The 24078-nt window shown below is 37.8% G+C and overlaps 1 protein-coding gene and 1 pseudogene across 1 annotated transcript; one reads left to right on the forward strand and one right to left on the reverse strand.

Annotated features, from left to right (window-relative positions):
• Positions 1 to 16670: 16670 nt before the first annotated feature.
• LOC149159675 (U6 spliceosomal RNA) lies at positions 16671 to 16767 on the forward strand (annotated as a pseudogene).
• A 2385-nt stretch (positions 16768 to 19152) lies between these two features.
• Positions 19153 to 19994, reverse strand: LOC149159676 (glutaredoxin-C1-like). The gene has a single exon (XM_089433536.1). It carries the CDS (start codon positions 19766 to 19768, stop codon positions 19313 to 19315), a length of 456 nt encoding a protein of 151 aa, XP_089289662.1. The 5' UTR covers positions 19769 to 19994; the 3' UTR covers positions 19153 to 19312.
• Positions 19995 to 24078: the final 4084 nt, after the last annotated feature.

Raw genomic sequence — 24078 nt, forward strand, 5'->3', positions numbered from 1 at the left:
CACAGTTCAGTATGGTGAGTGTGATCAAACTACCACTATTTAGAGGAGTGGGGAATGAAGATTCGGACCAATTCTTGTTCGTGGTAAGAGCAGTATGGGAAGCATAAGGTGTCGCGGATGAAAATATTAAGAAGGCTATGTTGGTGAGAACATTGCAGGATCACATATTAACATGGTATATCAAGCATTCTAATGACCACCCAAACATAGGAATCACAGAAATCCAAGCTGTGCTGAACAGGGAATTTAGCAGGCCAAAGTCAGAGACACAATCAATCATTGGGTTTAAAGAGATCATGATGCTCTCAGGCAAGACCCCTTAGGATTTGGACCAAAGGTTAAAGAGTACAACTCACAAAGCCAATATGAATTTGACGGATGAACAACATCGCGCATGGTTTGTAGCGTCACTTACACCACACTTGAGGACGGCGCTGTCACAACAAAAACTTTCCACCTAGGCCGAAGCTTTGGAGATGGAAATGAGATTACATGAAAACCCTATACAAGACCCTAGGTTGGGATTCCAACAAATCCACGCACAACTGTAGAATCTATGTTTGGAGATGCAGAGTTGAACCAGGAGAGGACCCCTTGGCCTGAGGCGCACGAGGAGGTATGGTGCATGAAATGCAAAGGCCAAGGGCATGTCAAGGACCACTGTCCAGTATTACCAATTACATGGCAGGAGGAGGGCCGATGCCATTAAGACCAGAGGCACAGGCAGGACCGACCAAGACACCTGCATTATGGTGTGCAATCTGTCAAATAAGAGGAAAACACACTATGGATAATTGACATCTATTGCAGAAGTATACACAGATGTCCCAGCAATTGTTTTCTAATTTCTACAGGTCGGTAGGCCATGATGAATGCACCTGTCGAAGCTACGAACTAATGATGGATCAGACTCTTTCCTATAGGGTGCAGACCGAAACGTGAGCCCTCGACCCAAATGCAGAGATGGCACGTGCTGGATTTCAGGGCCACGGTCGAGGTTGAGGTAGAATGGGACTAGGAAGGGGTCACAGACAGCTAATTTGTTACAATTACAAAGTACCAGGGAACTATGCCCATGATTGTACAAGCCCGACAAGGACATCATGTTGGTATTGTACTCAATTTGATCATGAGGCAGAAGACTGCCCTTCACTGATAGCGAGGATGTGCAAAAAAGGGGTACTCTAGCCCCCTCCGACTTAGAATTTGTAGATAATGAGGCCTGAGCCATGCGAAGAAGACCCAAATGTAAACATGATGCTCAGGAGTGGTATGACCACGAGCGATGATAAAGGGAAGCAGCTAGAAGAAAGTGCGTGGGTTTGCAAGGCTCATACAAAGGAACCTGAATTTGATTTAGAACGCATGAAGGAGACATTTATGGAAGCTAAGAAGAGCTTCACAGAGGCCTCCACTTCAGGTAGTAAGGATCAAATAGAACCAGGGATGGATCCTTCAATGCTGACTACCTTTCTGGAGACATGCATGAAACTACTGCGCAACAGCAAGGCAGTCAAAGGACTACAGGAACTTATCAATAGGTGCACGGTTTCAGGAGAACCACGTGTGGTCCGGAAACTTGGAAAGCATGCATTGTGCAAAGGAAGGGAAATGAGGTTGACTGCGCAAATCGGTGAGTATGAAATGGATCAGATAATCCTAGATCTTGAATTGGATGCGAATGTACTTCCAAAACAAACATGGGAACGCATGGGCAGACCCACGCTACAGTGGTCTCCTATCCAATTACGAATGGCGAACCAACAAAAGATTGTGCCCATGGGAAGATTGCAAGGGGTAAAAGTAGATATTGAAGGTGCGAGCATGCAGGCAGATTTTAAAGTGATATAGATTTTCGATGACAGTAATCCCTATCCTGCACTACTAGGAATAGACTTGGCCACTAATATGAATGGATTCATAAATCTAAAGAAGTGCAAAATGATCTTTGAGAAAAAGTCACTACGTGTAGTAGTACTGCTAGATCCAGACGAAGGAGCGCGATACACTGAACTGGTGCACGACGATGATAGTGATGATGATATCAATTGTATTTACAAGATAACTATGCGAGAACAGGATTAGGTGAATCCGATTACAGATGGAAGAATTTCGTGGGAGCACGAAAGCTCCTGCACTTCAGATTCAGACAAAGAAGTAGAACGATGGCAGAATTGGCTGCACGAGGTAACAACGCTTAATTGCAACATGATGATTATATTACTGTGTTGTGTGACAATAGAGGCAAGGGAGATGTCGACATATGATGGACTGACAGTGGTGGATGAATTTCTAAGCAAATTTGAAAGCACAGTACCAAAACAGTAGTGATTCGATGCTCTAAAATGGGCGCTACGTGCAACACCGGCACGATGGTGGGGAACGCATCAAGAAAGATTTGAGGACTGGAATGGATGTAGAAGGATGATGCACCTATGCTTTGGGAAGCCCCAGCCCAAAATGCGAGCCAGTCAGCAGGGGCGGAACAACTTGTGCGCCCACCTTTCTCGATGGGCACAGACATATGTTGTACAGCCTGCACAAGCACACACCACCCCCAGAATAGAGAATCAGAACAAACCGTAGTAGCAGGAAAGGCAACGTGCTCTACTAATTATCCACGATGAAGAATTTGATAGGGTGTCCAAAGTACTGAACAAGGTTCACCAAGAAAGACACATTGATTGGGACCTGTGCGTACCAGTGGTTCGATGGGCCTATAGGACCATGTGAAAAACCCTGACCACAGAAAAGATTTCGAAGGTGCGAAATAGAGTAAGGGCCATAATTTCTGAAGAGAATGAAACCAAGGATCTGCACGTAATAGCTCCCGCAATTGTGAAAGTATGCAAAGACTAGGACGAAGAAATCACACAGCTATGCAAGGTCGAACACATAGAGATTCAGGAATCCATTCAGCGAGGGAACTTTAGACTTCACGAAATCGAAAAGGATTGGGTAAAACTATGGAAGAAAAGCATTTTGATGGATGCCAAGATCAAAAGGCTGGAAAATGAGATCAAGCAAGCAAGTCTCGTCGATCAACCAAGGATAACAAGACAAGGTGCGGATGATCATACCACCAGATTAGAATATTGTCGCTGGGAATTTATGACTCCGCTGCCATGGCTACGATCGCACCTCACCAAACGCAGTAACCAGAGGAGTGCACTACATATAGTACAATGTGCGGTGCCATCTATCATGAAGGCAATTGAGGATTTTCCGCAGACTATACTGCAAGGCGAGTTGAAGTCTCGTACAGGTGGTATGACCACCTAACTAGCTGTAGGGAGCACAGTCTCAGTGCTCCAGGCAGTTGAAAGAGAGCGCGGGACTATGAAATAGTCTCTTTGTGAGCTGTGCGATGAGGGAGGTGCACACAGAATCAACATGTCACAAGGGTCGTGACCGTGTACAGGGGGTTGTGCTGCCGTGCAGGTAGGCTGGGAAGTGACTGTTGGTGTCACTATTCATGACAAGATGTCTAACTTAAGGCAAAAGGGAGTGGGCAGCAGGCATTTAAGACATGAATTAAGGGCAAGATTTGGGGCAATCTGCCACCAAGAAAGGATTGATGGCTTAGAATTGGGGGGAACGATCAAATTTAAATTCCAAAGGCACTATAAAACTCCAGGGGCTAGCCACAAGAAAACACTTGTTCACTTGAGATTTGAGCAGTTGATTAGAGCACAAAGTGTTGAGCACTGAGCAATATTTGAGCCTCAAAGTTCACAAACAACTATAGACAGTTCAAACAGGATGATAGCTACCAGGAGAGGTTTGGGCCCTGTAGAAGGAACCACCGATGAGACCGCACAGAACCCCATGGTACATGATGTTCAAGGAGACTTTGGAGTCATGCCAGAAATCCCAAAATTTCCTTGGACACCGAGGCCCAAGAAAGATAAGCAGGCAGTGGGACCAGTTCGCATGTCCCCAAGGAATCCGCGAGGCTGTCACCATTGAGACAGATGATAAGGAGGAGGACCTACAGGCTCTTGTCGATGAGATAAAGGAAGCAGAAGACATGGAAGAGGACATCCAGCCGGTGTGCTCTGCAGCAAAATTTCCCGAGTACGTCCCTCCGCAAAAAGGGAAAACTAAGATACCAAAGGATCTAGATGCCACTAAGAGCACACTCCAAACCCCACTCCTCCCCAATGGAATTATGTTTGAGGGCTCGCACTTGGCCAAGTGCCCATAATGAAGTTTGAAGATTGGGACCTCGCAGACAGCGAGAAGTTCCCACACTTAGAGACGGAGAGCCTCATGAAGCAGAGCACAAAGGGGCCAATCACAACACTGGAGCTGCAAAAATGGCAGCGTGGTGTGGAGAAGGTTGGATTACTTCATCTGCTGTGGATTCCACACTTTCACCATGTGCCTATCACTATTTTCATCATCAAGGAGCTGCTTTTCCTAGTGCATGATGGGTACTTATGGCTAAAGGAGCCTATTCCCATCACGGTGAATCTCATCCATAGAATTTCCAGGCTCCCCTGTAAGGGAAAGGACCGTGTGGCAATAGCAGGAAAAAGTAGAGATTTGGCGCTCGCAGAGGCCATGAAGAAAAAATACATCTTGAAAAGAAAAGGAGGGGTTACGCAATCAGTAGCATCAAAGATAAATGGGTGTGCATAGCCACCCCACTCCTGGCCGAGAAGGTAATGAGAAAATGTCGCGGCGATGAGGTACCATCGTCAGTAGTTGCGTTGGTCGAACAATGCGTAGAGGGGGTCCAATTCAATTGGGTCGAGTTCCTCTATAAGGAATTCTTGACCAACTGCAAGGAATCCCAGGAGCAAGGCAAGACCTTCCACTATGCGCGGTTGTTCATATCCATTTTCCTAGTAATAGGAGAACTGCCAAAGGACAATCAGTTCCCTAGCATTGAATAGGACTTACCAGAGGCCGCAAAGTACGCATTGCTCTGGGCTACCAAGGACACAAAGTGGATTCGCGAAACAAAGATCTTCTGGGTGCTCATGGAGGCGAGCATCCGGATGTGGATCAATAGACAGCCGCGCCTATCCCCCATAGTGCACAACAATCTGCGAAGCTTTGCAAACTTCAAGGTGGACATGCATACTGTTTACATCAAGGTGCGTAAGGATCTGGCACAGCAATGGACTAAGCTCCCCTTCATTGCCATTGATGATGCAATTTTTCTGTGTTAGAATCACAGCCTCCTAAGTGGCGCACCCTGAATTCAAAGGAGCTGGATAGGACAACAGCACAAAAACAAAAGGATGAGGCCAAGTTGCGTGTCACAAAGTTGGCCGAGAAGAGGCACAATGAAAAAGTGGCCGTAGAGGTAAGGGTTGTCCGTGAGGCAGCAAGGGCAGTCGTGGAGCAAGGAAAGGCCGCCAAAGTAGCGGCAGCAGCATAGGCAACAGGGGCCACCACAATGCAAGATGAGGGGGGCCGAGACTTGTCTACAAGATAGGAAGCAGAGGATACAGACCTCGCAGAAGAAGGCGCGAACCCAGGCACAACTTCCACCCAGCTGAAAAGGCTGCGCGTCACAGAGAGATCGGGTCCATGAAAAAAGGTCAAGGCATCCAAATTAGCCATCGACCCGATCACATTAACAGAAGGCTACCTCTACGACATCGGTGACACGGTTTGTGAGGTCACGAAGGAAGCGCTCCAGGAAGCCATGTCACAGCAGCAGATTTTGTTAGGGGCCCTAACGGCGTAGCTGCAGGAACTACAGGTGCGGCCCCCACAGGAAGGAACCATAGCCACCTACGGCGTAGCAGGCACATCAACAGTGAAGCAGATACTACGCGCAAATATGTCCAACACCATAGTGCTACTGGAAGGAGTGCTAATAGCAAAGAAAGAGGACGACAGAGCCACAGTGGGTAGGATCAAGGGACTTAGCCTTAATTTGGCTACCCTTTTGCGAGACACATTGTACCAACTGTAGGATGGCATAACAGCAGAGCTCTGCGCCAGGGAGGACCGCGCGATTCAGGTGATGAGTGAACAAAAGATCAATATCAAATAGCTCAGCCTAAAGTATGACGAACTGGTGTCGCAGAACTAGTAGATCATGCAAACAGTTGATGAAGCATGCCGAGAAGTCCCAGAGTTGTCCATTGATGCAGACCTACCAACAAAGATGCGGATCCACTGTCTGGCAAGTGGAGTCCGAAACGCATGTGAAGAAACAATGTGTGTGCAGCTGGAGCTGAATCTCCAGATTGTCGAGCTGCGGCTAAAGGCGCAACCTTCCACTCCTCCGGAGGTGAGTTAGCAGTGCATTAGCACTATTCAAAAAGGATTGGAAGAAATTGAATGAGCAGTGCAGGACTGTACTGATATGTTGGACCAAGCTTTTGGTGTCTTCCCATCCTTGCAAGAGGACCCCAACATACAGCGCCTGGAAACAAAGGCGCATGAGCTTTAGGAGCAGTATGATAATGTAAGGGGAGCTGCGTAGACAGTCGTCCTCACCCAACAACTGGCAAAGATGTAGCAAGCAAGGGCACTGAAAGAGCAGGTGGATGCCACAAGACAGAACGAGGCACTTCTCAAAGTGCATGTCCATCCATGGATTGATGAGGCCTTCACCATTACGGCAGATATTGAGGGCAAGCTCGCATAGATGCAGGGACTCTACACGCTAAGGCAAGTAGCTCATCCTCACAAAGAAGCATTGGAAGTGTGCATGCAGCAGGTCCAGCAAACCGTAGAACAGTGCGTCACGGACCTTCGAGCAGTACGAGACTAGTTGGAGGGGCTTCGTGCCAAGATTGCCACACCAACAGAGTGACTCGGGACGAGACACAGTGATTGTGTTGGGGGCCTGTTGGGCTTGGAATCCCCCCACACCATGCTTTGGCACTCAAAGCCCAAGTTTTGGTCAAATGAATTATATGACTCCACGAATTGTGGGTGCGGAGCACGAAGTATAGGTTAAGTCATAAGGTTGTCTACCCTAAAGTATTGTAATGTAATGTAAAGTCATGTCGGCCTACCCATGGTCCATGGACAATGGGATTGTATAAATAGAGTGAGGCTCTAAGTTGTAGAGAAGAGGAATTGGAGAGATGAATATGCATGGTTCAAGCATAGAGTAAGAGTCTAAGTGTATTGGGTCATAGTAGTAGGAAGAGGCTCTGCAGCTGAGTAAGCAGAGGCCTAGTAGAGTCCGCAGCTGAGTGCGCGGACCCCTGCAGCTGAGTGCGCAGGGCGGTGTTGAGTCTATAATCTTGATTGAAGAATAATAAAGAGAAGTTGATTCCTATTTTTGTGTATCTACTTGTGCATTGCCTTCTTTACATTTATGTTGTTTTATTTATCACGTACACTAATATGATTTCTAGATATGCTATAATAATCACTAGTCTTACACAAATAAGTTAAGTAATCGGGTAATAACAGATTAAATAGCAAGGAACTTGGGTATAATATGGGTTGCGCCCCGAGTAGGGCTGCGCGGAAGCAGCATCACAAGTTGTGAAGGAATAACAAGTGCGCGTAGCGACGTGTGCACAGGGTCAAACCACGAACCTCCAAAAGCTCATCAGACATCTCCAGGGTGCAGAAACCTAGTTCTAGCACCCTCCCATACTACTTCGTGTGAGACCTCAATCCGCGCTCCACGGACTGTTGCCGAAAGGGCCAGTAATACCGGGATTTGCTTGGCTAAATCACCTCTGAACCGGGGTGAGGCCCATACAAGCCAACATAATGTCATAATATGTGTGGCCTAAACCTTGAGAATTGTTGCTTGAGATTTACACTAAATACATGCAATTGAGACATGACCTCCTCTTTTACACCATTTTAATGTATAATTTCTTTAAAAAGACAAACTTTTGCTGATGCGAATTATTTGCCATATTCATATTTTAACATGTTAAGTTCTGTTTTGAATTTTATAAACAGTTGAATGAGGGTAATTAATAAGTATGTATTATGATTTATAAATGGTTATGTAATCAGTTAATTGTGTAGTTTGTATATATTTTTGGTTTATTGTGTAGTTTGTATATATTTTTTGAAAAAGATTTTTAAAGGAAAATTTCAAGTATAAAGTTTGATTTTAAAGTTTTAAAAATTTTGGGGAATTTTATTAATTTTTAATATGTAATATTTTTTTTTAAATATTCAAATGTTTAATGATTTTGTATAGTTTTTATAAAATTTTAGAGATATTTTAGGTAAAATAATTGCATACTATAAAAATTGGGCGAATTATTTATAAAAAAAACATGGAAAATTAGCTCACTTATCAATATTAGCCCCTAAAATTTACTATGGTGTTTTAGATGTCTAAGTTTACCTCTTCTACTTTTTAAATAAAAAAATCACATATTTGGTAAAAAGTATAAGTTTTTAAATTATATATTAATTTTTTGTGTGAAATAATGAGAAGTTTTCAATTTTAAAGTTTATAATTTAAAAAAATATAAAATTATTAATAATGAAAAATAGAAAAAGTTTAAAGATTTAATGAAATGTTAGCATGTTTTCATAGTGGAAGGTATAGGCCAAACTTTTTAAATCTAGAAGTGGTGTTAAATGAAATGAATTTAAAGATATAATGATGTATGTACCCATAAGGTTTGCACATTGCATTAATGGTTTTTCTTTTAAGTTTTCAATTTTGACAATAAGGTTTGTACATTGCATTAATGGTTTTTTCTTTTAAGTTTTTAATTTTGACAATAAGGTTTATACATTGCATTAATGGTTTTTTCTTTTAAGTTTTCAATTTTGAAAATACATGTGTGTGTATCCATATATGTATGTACGTGTGTACATGTTTTTATGTTTTAGTGTTTGTGATTTGTCTTTTTGAAGATGACCATAACTTATTATAAATGTTACTCGTCAATATGAGTTGACTCATCATTGTCATTCAATACAAATGACATAACTTACTATTCACTAATGTTAGTTGAATTATTATTGTCATTTAAGAAAAAAAATAACACCTAAAATAACATGACTCATCATTATCATTTAAGGAAAATTTTCGAAATATTCCAAATTCTACAATCCACAAATTTTTCTCTTGCTAAATACCTCTCGTTTTAGATTAATAACCCATTTCCTTACCTCCTGAAAGATTAATTCCTAGCCAATCTAAAGTAGTATAAGTTGATGGGCCTGAAGACACTATTAAATTTTACTGGGAATTCAATATCATAGTCAACAAGGTTATCTCCAATAAATCATGCTTCATTAAGCACATTAATCACATCCACTAGGAGGTCCATGACATATTAGACAAAGCCAATGCGAAGTACAAGCAATGACATGATCAACATCAGGTGCCTCGCAAGTTCTAGGTGGCCGACAAAGTTTGGCTACATCTACACAAGGAACACCTCGCTAGGCTCCACCGAAAGCTTCGCCCGCTCTGATATGGGCCATACACCATCACCAAGGATATAGGGGACAATTCCTTTGAGCTCTACATCCCATTATTCCTTCGCCTGCACCCAATATTCAATGTGTGCTGCCTTCGGCCATACTTTCCACCATTGTTGGACACATACGACATTGCAGAACAACTCATACCAACGGAGTTAAACTCAGATGGAATGGGACGGACCACAACTAATCGAATCATGGACACATAGATCAAGAACACTCACCAGTAGAGGATCCAACTATATCGAGTTGTCAAAGCAGACCAACTCCTTCACTAGGGCAAGTGGTTCACCAGGGACCAAGTTCAACAGAAATTTCCTCACCTCATGGAGGTTCTGCACGTAATGGGGACCATTTCTTCCTATGGAGAGAGGACTAATCCAAGTGGATATTGATGGCCACCTGCCTATTCGACCTATACCTCCATATGGTTTCATCAGTCTCCTTGTTTATAGCAGCATTTACTATTTTTAGCAGTTTTACGGGTCCTGAACTTTCGGAACAATTTTGACCCCCTAAACAGTGTTTTTTGAGGTCCGTAGCAAGCTTGTAGCCCCATAGCCTATGAATAATCTTGTATTACTTAGAGAGATATTTCCAACGAGGTGTCGTACATGCCAAACAGGGATAATATGACAAAGTTATGCCCCAGGAAGTTGGCTTCCCAACTAACCCTAATGAGGCCCATAAACTCTTGGTTTTCCATCTCTTGGGGTTAAGGTTTTGGTTGTTTACAGTTTTCTCATGTTGTTCAATAATAAAATTTCCCTTGAGCCTTATTGTAACACAGTTTAGAGGCATGTAACCACCACATCTCTTCTTAGAGATAAGCTACCATCGCCCAAGCTAGCTTATTTCCATTTTTGTATGTAAGCATATTTCAGTTCTTCCGTATTAATTAAATGAAGTTTTATTTTTGCCGCATATCTATGTTTATGTGTATATCTATATTTTATTTTGTTCCTGCATAAGTAGGGACCACATATACAAGTGAATATACATAAATACTTATATGATAATCTTATTGATTTGAAACTAAGGGAGGAACTTCCACTCTCCACCCAATTGTAAGCAAATTGCAGTATAGTATTTCTTATAGCTGACCACCCCCAAGCCCCATTTAGACTCTGAGGAGAAGTGCTCGATGGAATTCAATAGATGCCAATCAGTTAGCCACACGGGAATTCAAAGACTGCTCTACCTTCACCTCCTTAGTTCAATACTATGTCCTCGGGTGTCTCTACCTACTCACCTAGTAATCCAAAGTACACTTATATTCAAATTCTAATCATGTAGTCATATAAAAACACATAAGATTCTATCCTCTACAAACCATGGATCCAAATAAATTAGAGCTTTCACCTACTCAACCCAGTAGGGTTCAAGAATACTTTGTCTCCACCTATTCCTTCCTTTGAGAACACTATTCTGTGTGCCTCCGCTCCAGAACCCATGTTGTCCCAACGTTCTCTTTCACACCTGCATATTTACTGGTAAACCCCTATATGCCTAGCTCAGCATACAAGCACCCACAGCCAACAACTGGGACTATAATTTCCTACTCCATACAAGCGACACTTGTTTCCCAGCCTGTTGTTTCTCTTCTCAATAATTTGTGGTGCTCTCTACACATTGATGTGTGGTAATCCCCAATCATAATCCCTTCTTCCTTCTTCACCTACCCCCTAGCACAACCCTTGTGTGTTGACCACACGACATAGCCAACGAGTTTGACAAAGGGGGTATTAATTGTCTTCCTCTCAGGACTCCCATACTCCACCTCCCTACTTATAATACGGGCCATTAAAAATCAAATAGAGGGTTGGTGGCCATTAATGCATAGACTTGACTTAACCAATTTCCTAAGAAACCCCTCCTCAAACCTATCAATCCATGTCCTCTCCTCTCAACTAGTCATTTTGTTTCCATTTCCACAATAATTACATGAATTACAATTCATAATAATAATTACAAGAGGGATAAATAAAGGGTTGTTACACTAGCCTCCTACTTGATGAATTAATGGCCAACAAAAGTACCCTTAATTATTCACAGGGACCCCCAAGGTGATCCAAGTGAATTTTGACCAACGTTTGTCCTAGGTATTGTAGACACACCCTACTTACAATCACCTATGTAGGTTCCCTAATATTATGGTGACTAAAATTACCAATTTCAACCAACCAACTTGCAAGAATAATCATGGGTTGGGTCAACACATAAAGGTAGGGTATCAATCCTTCATCTCCTAAAGGATACCCCCGTATGTGCATATTCAACACCACTAAAACCTAATGAAGTGGGACTATCCTTCCATGGATTCTAAAGTGACAATTCTTAACCTTGTGTTAAAATGGATTTTGAAGAAACATTTGGCTACAAATGGATTTTCATGCCCTAACTCAAGATTCTAGTGTTTGTTTTGTGGCCTTGGAGAGTTTCCTCTCTAGCATATTCCAAAACCCTAAAATACTAAGCTAATGTGAGTGTGTTACTAGAGAAAAGAAAATTTTCTAGTAAATTTCGTTATCATTTGTTTTGGTGGATGTTGATTAAGTTAAAGGTAATGTCATGAAACTGAGATGGTGTTTATTTGACTCTTCAAAGAAATATGTTCAAAATATCTAAATTAAAAAGTTCACTTTTAATGAATCCTAATTAAAGTAGGATTAGATATTTTCAATGCGTACATGAAATCAAGTCCTCACCACAATCACATTTATCATTTTGAATATCCACAAATAGATCTATAAAGAAAGATGCAAACAATCCAAGAAAATCCAAATTATTAAAAAAGAAAAATTACACCCAAAACCCAAAAACTCTAGGCTACTAGAAAGAATACATCTAAGATATAAATATGGATATTTTACAGACTGATCACAATAGAAGAAACAAAAGGGTCACAAGACAAAGGTGACAAAGTTGGACTTAGATCCAATGTCTTTGTAGGGAATAAAACCTAAGATTGGATTCAAAACCCTTAATATGACTTCAAATCCACTAACTATAAGTGAGTATGAGATGGATTTACTGAGTGGAGACCATACTACACCATACCCAGAGTTTACCTAAGCTATGTGTTCAAAAAACAAGAAAGCTAAAAAAACTAGAGGGGGAAACTCAACAAATCTTCCAATAGTGCACCAATGCTCTATTAAGGACCTAACAGAGAGTTGCAATTATTTGTAATGGTTTTCACAGGGTGTTGAATAAGGATTCAATGTTATCAATTCTCAGTAGGATATTTGAAATAATTTAGACCTTATTCTTCAGTTTTTAACCTGAAATGTTCAAGTTTGATCCTCCAAGGATACCTAAAAAAGATTGGAAAATAGAAACAAGTAAATAAAGAAAACAAAATTTGACTAAAGAACCAAAAGAAACCCACTGGGACTTTCCCTCGTATGGTCACCAATTTTTCTTACCTAAATTTTCCTATATTGTTAGAGTATTAATCCCACGGGCCTACTCAAGACCTATGATAGATGGTAGCTCCTACACTAGCTCTAACCCTTGATGACTTGCATGCAAACAAAGAATATTTAATAGTAATTTGGAGATGAGGTGTACCTTATCTAATAAGGTTGATTCTTGTTCCTCTTCAATGGTTGAGGTTTCTAGAGATCTGATCTTTATTTCTCCATCCTTGTAATTTGCAAGAAAAAGATCAAAGACATAACAAACTCTATTGTCCTACAAATAATGTTAGCATTAGAAAAATATAAACCAAATATACATACATCCAAATCAAGTAGACAATGTATAAATGGAAGGATAGTGTATTTCATTATATGAAACAAGTTAAAAAAAAATTAGCTCCATGAGGTTCTTTGTCTTCAACTCCTCCCTCTCACAAAGACTCACAATTAGGCTCACTACATGTCATAGTTTATCACAAGGTGGACCCGAGGTCCTAGTTTGATGACATATACCTATGTTTACTCTCTTCTCCTCTTTTTCCTCATGGAGAGATTTTATTTAATAAATGAGTTAACAAAGTGATTATATGAATTTGGACACCTTTTTACTGAGTTTGATTCCCTGCCAGTGATTATGCATTTTCCCACTATAATGATTTTGGGAACCAACATCATGCATCCACTCCTAAGAGAGGGATAAGAGCTCAATTTCATTCATTAGGGGTAAAAAAGATGGGTCTCATGGACCCATACATGGTTTGGGGCTAAAAACCAATTATTTTATTGCTCATTAGCCATGCACATGGCCTTATACACATGCCCAACAAAATGAAGGTTTGGCTTAAGAGAGTAATAAGGCCCCAATTTCATCAGTTAGGGGACACAATCATGGCCCAAGAAATAGTTCAAGGATAAAATCAATGCATATAGGTACAAATTAATGCTTATATAGATCATGGGCCATGCACGTGGCCTTGTGCCTCAGCATGGGTTCTACATATAGAATATTCATTAAACAAGAGCTATATGGGTCGATTATCTTTGGAAACAATATAAAGTGATATCCCATCCCAAGTCATGGTTTGGGGCCAAAAATTAGGATATTACATGTTATTTATTTTTCAAAGGCTCAAAGTCCATGCACAAGAAATAATACAATGACACATTCCTTTGAGAAGGGACTATTGGACAATCAGAGTTATATGAACCCAATTTCAAGATTACAACACATACCTGGTCGAAATCTAAAAACTAGTGAATTACATGACAACCATTTTACTTCTAAGGGTCATCGGCGATGCATAAGGTCCTATAACAATAGATGAGCCTAGTAAAAGTCTTAGGCATGATCTTGTGTTTCCATGCATGCCATGTTATCTCAAAACACTGTGATTAGGGCACAAGGTCTATAGTCAGTCAACATGTGGCATAGCATATATGTTTGCGGGATATTGAATAATACCTCTAATCTCACTAGATATTGATAAAAGCCACCCAAAATCATTTTGTTGAACTCCCTTCCCTATACATCTTTCTAATTGAAAGGACCTCAACTTTTAATAGATATCTTCTATACTTACTAAATACCCTTTTTATAGCTCCACTAACCCACATCAACCCCCTAATGTCTACAATATATTGACTCTATTTTTCACAATTTAAAAACCTCTTTTATAAATGAACATGATCAAATATTGGTCAACAAAATGAACCCTGTGTGGCTTAAAGATGTATCGCCAACTTATTATTCATACACACTATACTCATATTTTATTAGACATGTCTATATTAAGTTATATAAAATGTATTCATCATTACATATATTTTCCCATCATTTTGTTTTAAATATAATTTCTTTGAAACACTTAATTGAAAATGAAAAATTCATATTAATCTATTTAAATAAAATATTTGGTTAATACATGAAACCTTAAACTCATTTTCCTTTTTTTGTTTGGTGAGAGATGCTATCATTCTTTCACCCACAATTTAAAATCATTCTTTATTCATTGAAACACTGGTCAAAATAGAAATATTGAGATATTGTATTAAAAAAGAAATGTTTAGGATTGTGTTTTTCCAGAGAGAAAGGCCCATTACTAACCAGTAGTTAAGATGTCCAAAAAAGTTTTGTATTAAAAAAAATGTTTAGGGTTTGTGTTTTCCAGAGAGAGAAAGGTATGTTACTAACTAAAGATGCTAAAAGAAATGTATATTATAAATAACGTCATAAGGCGTGTGGCTTAAACCTTGAGAATTGTTGCCTGAGATTTACAGTAAATACATGCAATTGAGACATGACCTCCTCCTTCACACCATTTTAATGTATAATTTCTTTAAAAACACAAGACTTTTGCTGATGTGAATTATTTAGCATATTCATCTTTTAACATGTTAAATTCTATCTTAAATTTTATAAATGGTTGAATGAGGGTAATTAATAAGTATGTATTATGATTTATAAATGGTTATGTAATCGGTTTATTATTGTGTAGCTTGTATATTTTTGAAAAGTATTTTTTTGAAAATTTTAGGGATAAAATTTAATTTTAAAGTTTTAAAAAATTTGGAGAATTTTATTAATTTTTAATATGTAATATTTTTTTAAAATATTTAAATGTTCAATAATTTTGTATAGTTTTTATAAAATTTTAGAGATATTTTAGGTAAAATAATTGCATACTATAAAATGTGTAAAATGTGGGTGAATCATTTTAAAAAAAATGAAAATTGCTGAATTTAAAAAATAAAACATGGAAAATTAGCTCATTTGTCAACATTAACCCCTAAAATTTTCTATGGTGTTTTTAGATGTCTAAATTTACCCCTTTTTCTTTTTAAATAAAAAACTCACATATTTGGTAAAAAGCATAAGTTTTTAAATTATATATTAATTTTTTCTGTGAAAGAATGAGAAGTTTTCAATTTTAAAGTTTATAATTTTAAAAAATATAAATTAATAATAATGAAAAATAAAAAAAGTTTAAAGATTTAATGAAATGTTAATATGTTCTCATAGTGGAAGGTATAGGCCAAACTTTTTAAATCTAGAAGTGATGTTAGATGAAAGGAATTTAAAGATATAATGATGTATATACCCATAAGGTTTGTACATTGCATTAATGGTTTTTTCTTTTATGTTTTGAATTTTGACAATAAGGTTTGTTCATTGCATTAATGGTTTTTTTTTTTAAGTTTTCAATTTTGACAATATATGTGTGTGTGCATATATGTATGTACCTGTGTACATGTGTTTATGTTTTAGTTTTTGTGCTTTGTCTTTTTGAGGATGGCCATAACTTATTATAAATATTACTGGTGAATGTGAGTTGACTCATCATTGTCATTCAAGACAAATGACATAACTTACTATTCACTAATGTCAGTGGACTTATTATTTTCATTCAAGAAAAACAATAACACCTCAAATAACATGACTCATCATTATCATTTAAGGAAAATTTTCGAAATATTCCAAATTCTACAATCCACAATTTTTCCTCTTGCTAAATACCTCTAGTTTTAGATTAATAACCCATTTCCTTACCTCCTAAAAGATTAATTCTTAGTCAATCAAAAGTAGTATAAATTGATGGGCTTGAAGACACTATTAAATTTTACTCCTGAATTCAATATCATAGTCAACAAGATTATCTCCAGTAAATCATGCATATTTTAATAACATTTAATTTTAATTTCATAAGAAAAATAAAAATCACTCAATTATACTCAATTACCCACTCGACATAAAAATTCCAATCATGTGCCTATTCTGCTCTGTGTTTCTTCGAGACATCCAATTGATTTGTGTTTCTTCGAAGACATTCAATAAAATTAGAAAAATTAATCTATGTTTCTTCAGAGACATCCTATAAAATTGGAACTATACAGAAAAAAATTAACATGACCCCTGTCCAAAGACAAAAATGGAGAAATACCTACTCTAAATCCTGTACACTTTGATGTACCTATTCTAATCCCATACACTTTTCAGTACTTCCTCTGATCCTGTACACTTTGATGTACCTATTCTAATCCCATACACTTTTCCATGCTTCCTGTTTTTTCAATGTTTTCCCTCATTATTGAGGAACGAGATTATGTCATCCCATGTTCCCTTCCCTGTCAGCCAAAATGAGAAGGTAATCCATCATTTACCAAAATTTTCAAATAATTAAAGCACAAATCACAATGCAACACTGTTTTCTTTTCTTTCTGATAGTGGTTGGCGCACCTTGTTTTGGTTCAATCCACGAAAGATATAAGGCTGAGTCCTGTAGAGTTCGTCATTTTGAAGTAGTCAAGTATTTGACAATACAGTAATCCCGCCAGCCTTGCACTGTCTTGTCAATCACGGTGATAAAATCCTAGTCTTTTACGTGTTGTATAAGGTGTTGCCTAATCAAGTTGGACCACTAGCCATCCAAACGTACCCGTTTTGGGCCACTGGGCAGCATCATGAAGCGATAGCATTCACGAGAGGTGGTCGGGTCAGTGCCCCGCATAGGCGAGCGGCCACTTTCGGTATTGAAGTCGAGCGGTGATTTAAGAAGATTTTTCATCCACAGCTGTAGAAACAAATGGCAGCATGCCATACAGCCTTCTTGTTTTGATTTGAGTCTTTCCCAAGAAAGTGTTGGTTCTGAATCTAATTCGAGGAAACCTGTCATGACCACATGCAGTACTGTCTGTCTAATTCATATTCATCAATCTATAAATACATATCTAGAAGGGGATTGACAGATCAATTCATCAAGGTTCATGTCTTTTGCATTTTGGCCTATGTAATTCTTGTCCAATCCCATCAAAATCAATTTCTTTTATTTAACCAGAAGAATCAGAATATGTTCTGCTTTTCTAGATTTTTTTGCCAATCATATTGGTGGAAACTGACAGATGGCATTGGGAGATAAACTTCAGTAACCATATGAAATTCCAATACTTTTTTTAAATTTTGTTTCCTTGAATACAATACAAGTTCGACCAAACGAAAGAGATTGCCCCGTTTTCCATATAGGTTTTCATCGAGTTATCACGTTGATAGGACTGAGATTTTGTCATTAGAAATTAGGATTAATAATGGATTAATTAATTAGAAATATATTTTCTGAATTGAGGCTTTTGTGAATAGAGTTAATTAGAAATATTTTTCGGGATCAATTATATATAAATATTATTTTCTAAGTTTCAATTAATCAGTATACGAGACATATAAATTGTTATTGCTGAAGTTTCAATTAATCAGTATACTGGTTGGGATAATCAGTACACTGGTTGGTTTGAAGCATTTGCAATAACAATCTATATGTGATGGATCTTGAAGATGTATTTCTAATTAATTTTACTCACAAAAACCTCAATTAATAAAAGCTATAAGAATTTATTATAAGATTTAGAACATATTTATTAAATTTTTATAAGATTTAGAACATATTTATTAATTGAGAAATATAGATTTCTCAAAATACAGATAAAAAATAATTATAATCCAAAGGAAATTAATAATCCAGACTTAAGACATTTAATTTTTTTTTTACTGTCTGAACTGTTGATGGGTTATCAGGCTTGCTTTTTAGGGTTAACAGCAATAAAGAAAACATGAAAATATGCCTCCCTCCCAAGTTCTTGAGGGCCTCCCTGCCTTTTTAATCGGGTATTGGGGATTTGGTTATGAGATTTTACCATCTTTTCATCAATCTAGGTTAAACATTCTTTATCTGCAATCTCAAATATTTTTTCCAATATGCCTCTGATTTGTCTGCCTTATTAATCAGATAATGGGGATTTGCCTTATTAATCAGAAAATGGGATTTGATTATGATATTTTACTTATCTTTTCATCAATTATCAAATTATGCCTCCAATTATCAAATTCTCCCATTATCTCTCTGATTTGTTATGGCTGAGAATTATCAAATTCTTCCAATATGCCTCTGATTTGTTTGGCTGAGAATTATCAAATTCTTCAGGATAAAAAAACATTGAAATTTTACCCAGAAGAGAGATGGAAAACATTGAAATAGCTGCAATGAAATTCCTCCCGTAATAGATGAAAAACATTGAAATTTCTGCCTTGAAAAAGTTGATAACTATGAAATTCCTCCCAGAAGAGATGGAAAACATTGAAATTGCTGCCTTGAAAAGGTTGATAACTCTTCTGCAATTGTTAAAATTTGAAATTGATGTGCCCTTGTTAATGAAAAAATTTGAAATTGATGTGCCATTGTTGATGAAAATTTTGATTGAAAAAGCAAGAAAATAAAAAAGTTCGTTCTGGTTGATTAAAAATAATTGGATCCCTGAAAATCTCATTCGATATTGAAAAGAACGAGAATAATAAATGAACTCGGCTCTGCCCACTGCTTTTGAAATCAAAGCTATTACAAAGAACAAATATACAAGAAGAATTGATCAAAGCCTACGGTCAATTCCAACACAACCCTCGAACCCCAAACAAATAAACATAAAGATTCCTAAAAAGCAGCTGGGCTTTATTAAAGCCAGAGAGCGCCGGCATCTTTCAATCTGGGCACAAGCTCTCCGCTGATATGTGCGGCCATGAGCTGGTCCAGGCCGCCCACAAGCTGCCCACCTATAAAAACCGCCGGCACGGGCGGTCTCTGCCCGACTAATCTGAAGAGCGCCCTCTCTATATCATCCCTGTGGGCGCGCAATTCCCCTTGGGCACCCTCCTGCTCCACCCGATCTTCCTCGTCAAGCTCGCAGACGGCCGGGTTGACCCCGAGGCTGCACAGGAGCCGCTTAACCACATGGCACATACAGCAGGAACTCATGCTGAAAATCAGCACGGCGTTCTCCGAGGCAAGCCTCTGCACCGCCTCCAACGGAGACTCCAACCTCTGTAACGGCTTGTTCACTTGAAGGGCCGCGCTTTTCTTCTTGCATGGCGCGGAACCGGCCGCGCCCGGCCTGTACTGGAGCCCCTGCATCGATGAATCCAATTCAATCCAATCCCTGCAATCAATGAAATCGTTCCCTGTTTATATGATTGGGAATATGATCCCCAATTCCAATAGCTTTGTCTATGATTATACCAATGATTTTTTTCTGAAACAATCGGCTGATCCGAGACGCATTCGAATGAGAGCCCTTTTAGCATTTATAGGACGAACCGTTACGCAATAAAACCGATTTTATTGGGAAGACGGGAGTCAGCCTGACTCGGCTGACTGCGCGTTCTCCGTCTCGGTCTGGAGTTTTGGTGGTCATGCTGACGTCAGACCCGACGGGCCCGGCTGATCGAATGATGAGTCACCCATTCCCCAAATCATATACCCTTTCGGATGGGTGGCTTACGTCGTCCATGACGGCCCCCGTGGCGTAGGGTTTTCTTTGGACAACTGTGTGACTCACAAGAGGACTAGGGTTGGTCGACAGCAATCCCTCCTTTAATCCTTTTCCACTAGCCGCCCTTGACAGGTGTTCGAATATATAACGCTAACGTGGGCTTGCATCATTTCGAAATTATTTATATATATTTCCTGAGTGGAGGAGGTATCCGCTCGGTACGTGTGGGACTATTATTACGGACGATGTATCTTTTCTTGTGACCGAGTAATTGTTACGTCATGGCTTCGTAATGTAATGGTTTTGAACTCGTGCTTTGATGAAGTCCCATGGAGGAGCCTCTCTTACATGGCTTAAGCATAAATAAAATAATGTAAGTATAAATAAAATAATTAAATATATTATATGATAGGATAAATGTATTCTAGAGATGTGGACAATCTTTTAAGCATATTCACAAATGACTATAGAACATGCTCAAATTATGTCAGATTTGATTTCAATGGATGATCTTAAATTGGTAAACACCAAGTACACACCACTAGTGTATCGATTGAAATTTTTTTAAATAATATATGTATTCTTAGGTCAGCAACAATCACCCTAAAAAAAATCTTATGCAAATCTCATTCATATGTATAGTTTAGTGTATCGATTGAAATTTTTTAAATAATATATGTATTCTTAGGTCAGCAACAATCACCCTAAAAAAAATCTTATGTAAATCTCATTCATATGTATAGTTTGATAGTAAGTTAATAATTAGATTATTTTATATATGTCTTTATTAGAATTTAATGATACAGTTTTGTTGAATTTCTTAATTCGCGGATGGATTCATGAATCTTAAAAACCCTTTTTATATTTAGATTAGGAATTTCTTTCTTAAATAAATTAAAAATGTTTCTTTCAAATTCATGAACCTTAAAACTTACAAACTTTTTTTTGAATATCCAATTTTTTTTATTTAATATATGCCATTTCTTAAATTATATATATATTCTTTTTGTCTTATATATAATAAATTATTGTAGATATTTTATTAAACAATTTATCTAATAAAATTAGAATAAAATCTAAAATCTAATCTAAAATCTATTATATAGGGTTAGTTTTCCTTACTTATTCTACATTTATTAAATTAATTTTTTTATTTATGCATGTAATATATAAAATGTGGAAAATGGGTAGCATGTAAAAAAATCACTCACAAACCACAATAATACCAATATATGATATGGGAAACTTTTTCTAGAGAAAGCACAACTGGAAGGTGATGTCACTCTGATCTCTCTTTCTCTAAATGGAATAGGTGTAAATACAAAGGAGTGAGACATATGTCTCATGGGTTTCTACAAAGCACAAACCCTCTTTATCCTACCCTCACTCAATCCACTCTCAGCTACTATATTCTAGTATGAAACAAAAATACACTAGAATAGAATCTAACACGTTTTCCTCTTAGCGGCCTAGTTATAACATGGCCTCATAGCCAACTAGCAATTAAATTTTACCAATTGAACCCTCAATATGAGTTACAACTCACTTTTTTCTAGAGTTTTCTTCATATTTCCCATTTGGCTATCCCATTTTCCATGAGTAACGAGGTTTGGCGTGGCATCCTCTCGAATTATGATGGTCAATCACAATAAGTTAATTTCTGAGAGTCATAACTTTTGTGTTCGAACTTCAATTAACATGATTCTTACACCTTTGGAAATGTTTTTTAGTGAAAATTAACATTAGGGGGTGCAACACTTAGATAACAAAGTTTTACCCCCAAAAAATGTCGTTCAAGGCCTAAAATTGGCTCTGTAAGGTTTCTAACCCCAATTCTCCAAATTGGGTCATGCCACTAAAACTATTCTTGTAACTTGATCTCTCTAAATTTTCCACCCTAAAAGCATCGAGGATGATACTAAACAATATAATGATCCAATTCGGATAAAAAATAAATGAGACTCTGTCATATTCTTGTCACTTTTCATTAATTTTCCCTCTTGCTACTTTTTTCAAATGAGAAAGGATCTAAACATTGGCTCATTGTCTCAGATTATGTGTATGTGTGTGTGTTCCAAAAAAATCTTTGCAAGGAAACTATAGAGAATTTTCTTACAGTTCACAAATAGTACCTAGTGCAAAGCTATCATGGTTGATTATAGCACTAAACTTGATAGATATCAAGTGAGACACATAACAAAAGGAGTTTGCACAATGGATTGATCCCAAGAACTACTACAAGAAGCTCAAAGCACTCAATCACTCAAGATAGCCTACCAAGCCCCTAATTAGATGCATACTAGCATATCATTATTTTAAATTCATTATTAGAAGGTGTTTTTAATGACTCAATGTAATCATACTTCTTTGGTATACATTCTCCTGAATAAGGCTCATTTTCATATTTACGAGAGCACGTGGTTGAACACAATGTACACAATAAGGGCCACACATAAACACCCATAAACATTGTGTATGTTCAAGGTCATATATGGACATTATGATGGATTGTGTTTGTGATCAATAGTCTATGTGTGGTTTATACAGTCATTCATCATAGTGATTAGGCTTATTGAGGAGAGGCATAACACCAATTGAAGGGTGACAAGGGAAATCAATGGTGCAAATAAGGTGATCAAAAGTTATTAGAGGGAAGATTTGATTCAGTTGAGGGGGATCAGATAAATAAACATTGTACACATCCATATTTTGCAAGTAGGAAATATGTACCTAACCATATGATTAAACATCTAACCATGTTTTTGATTATTTTTCATGTGGTGTCTAAATTTTGGGGTTCATAATATTTCTGTAAAAATATGCACATACATAACAGTGGAAAATGGAGGTTCATAACTCAAAATAAGTGTTTCAATCCAAATATGATAATTGAGGGGTGTATGAGTGTTGAGTGGGGGTCATCAATCGAAGCAAGAATTTAGCCATGGCGGTGAGGCAGGGTCAACCGAGTGGGGGCCTTAACCCACTTTAACTAGGTTGATTAGACCACATAGGTCCAATGTTCCATACCTTCAACACTTGCTTTAAACAAACATGTTAATTACAATTAAGCAAACAATGAGATGATGGTTGGAGACTGTCTTAGTGAGACCAATTGATAAATTCTTTAATATTACATGATTAAGGCTTTAGGTTCAAAGTTCTCTACTCGAATATTAAAATGGAGATTTGTATTGTGTTGATAAAGAGTTAAAATTCATAGCTCTTTATATTAAACCAATTAAAAATACTTATATAAAATTAATAACCTTAAAATTATTTTTCAATTTTCCAAAATTAATCTCAATTTTAATATAATAAAATTTAAAATTATTATTATTATTTTATCTCAAATAATAATTTAATTTTAAAATCAAAACTTCCTTCGCTCAATGTATAAAAACCCTTTCGGGCCTGGAGTATGCCCTAAAACTGCTTCTGCTTGGCTAAGAGATCGTCTTCCTCGGACGTAAGGAAACAGGTTAACGGCCCAAGACCCAGAGGCATCTGGCAGGAGTGAAAGCCTGCTCCCTTACGGACCACCAGCGGGTTATTTCAGGTGGCGTGGTTTTCCTTGATAACAATGATGTGTCAACTGACATTTGCGGATAGCAGCCAGAGATGGCTGTCCTCACTGTTGGTTTGACAAATTGAGTTTGATAGGTTTTTCCACCTTTTGAAAAAAAAAAAAAAAACCCTTTATTAGTAAAATAAAAAACCTCCCCTATCTACTACTAAATTTAAACCTATAACCTTAAACCTACTGATAATCTTTTAATAATTATATTTCACTTATTTATTTCCAGATCCCTTTCAATATTTCAAAGTTTATAGATTAAAATCCATTAATCTACTACACCACCAACCCCTTACAAAAGAGATGAAAGCATACACACCTCAGCGCATACTTTTCTTGAAAGCATGCACACCTCAGCACACACTTTTCTAGAAG

Source organism: Pinus tabuliformis, chromosome 5_2 (assembly GCF_031772625.1).
Source record: "Pinus tabuliformis cultivar Carrire ecotype Pingquan chromosome 5_2, CPIR1, whole genome shotgun sequence".
NCBI lineage: Eukaryota > Viridiplantae > Streptophyta > Pinopsida > Pinales > Pinaceae > Pinus > Pinus tabuliformis.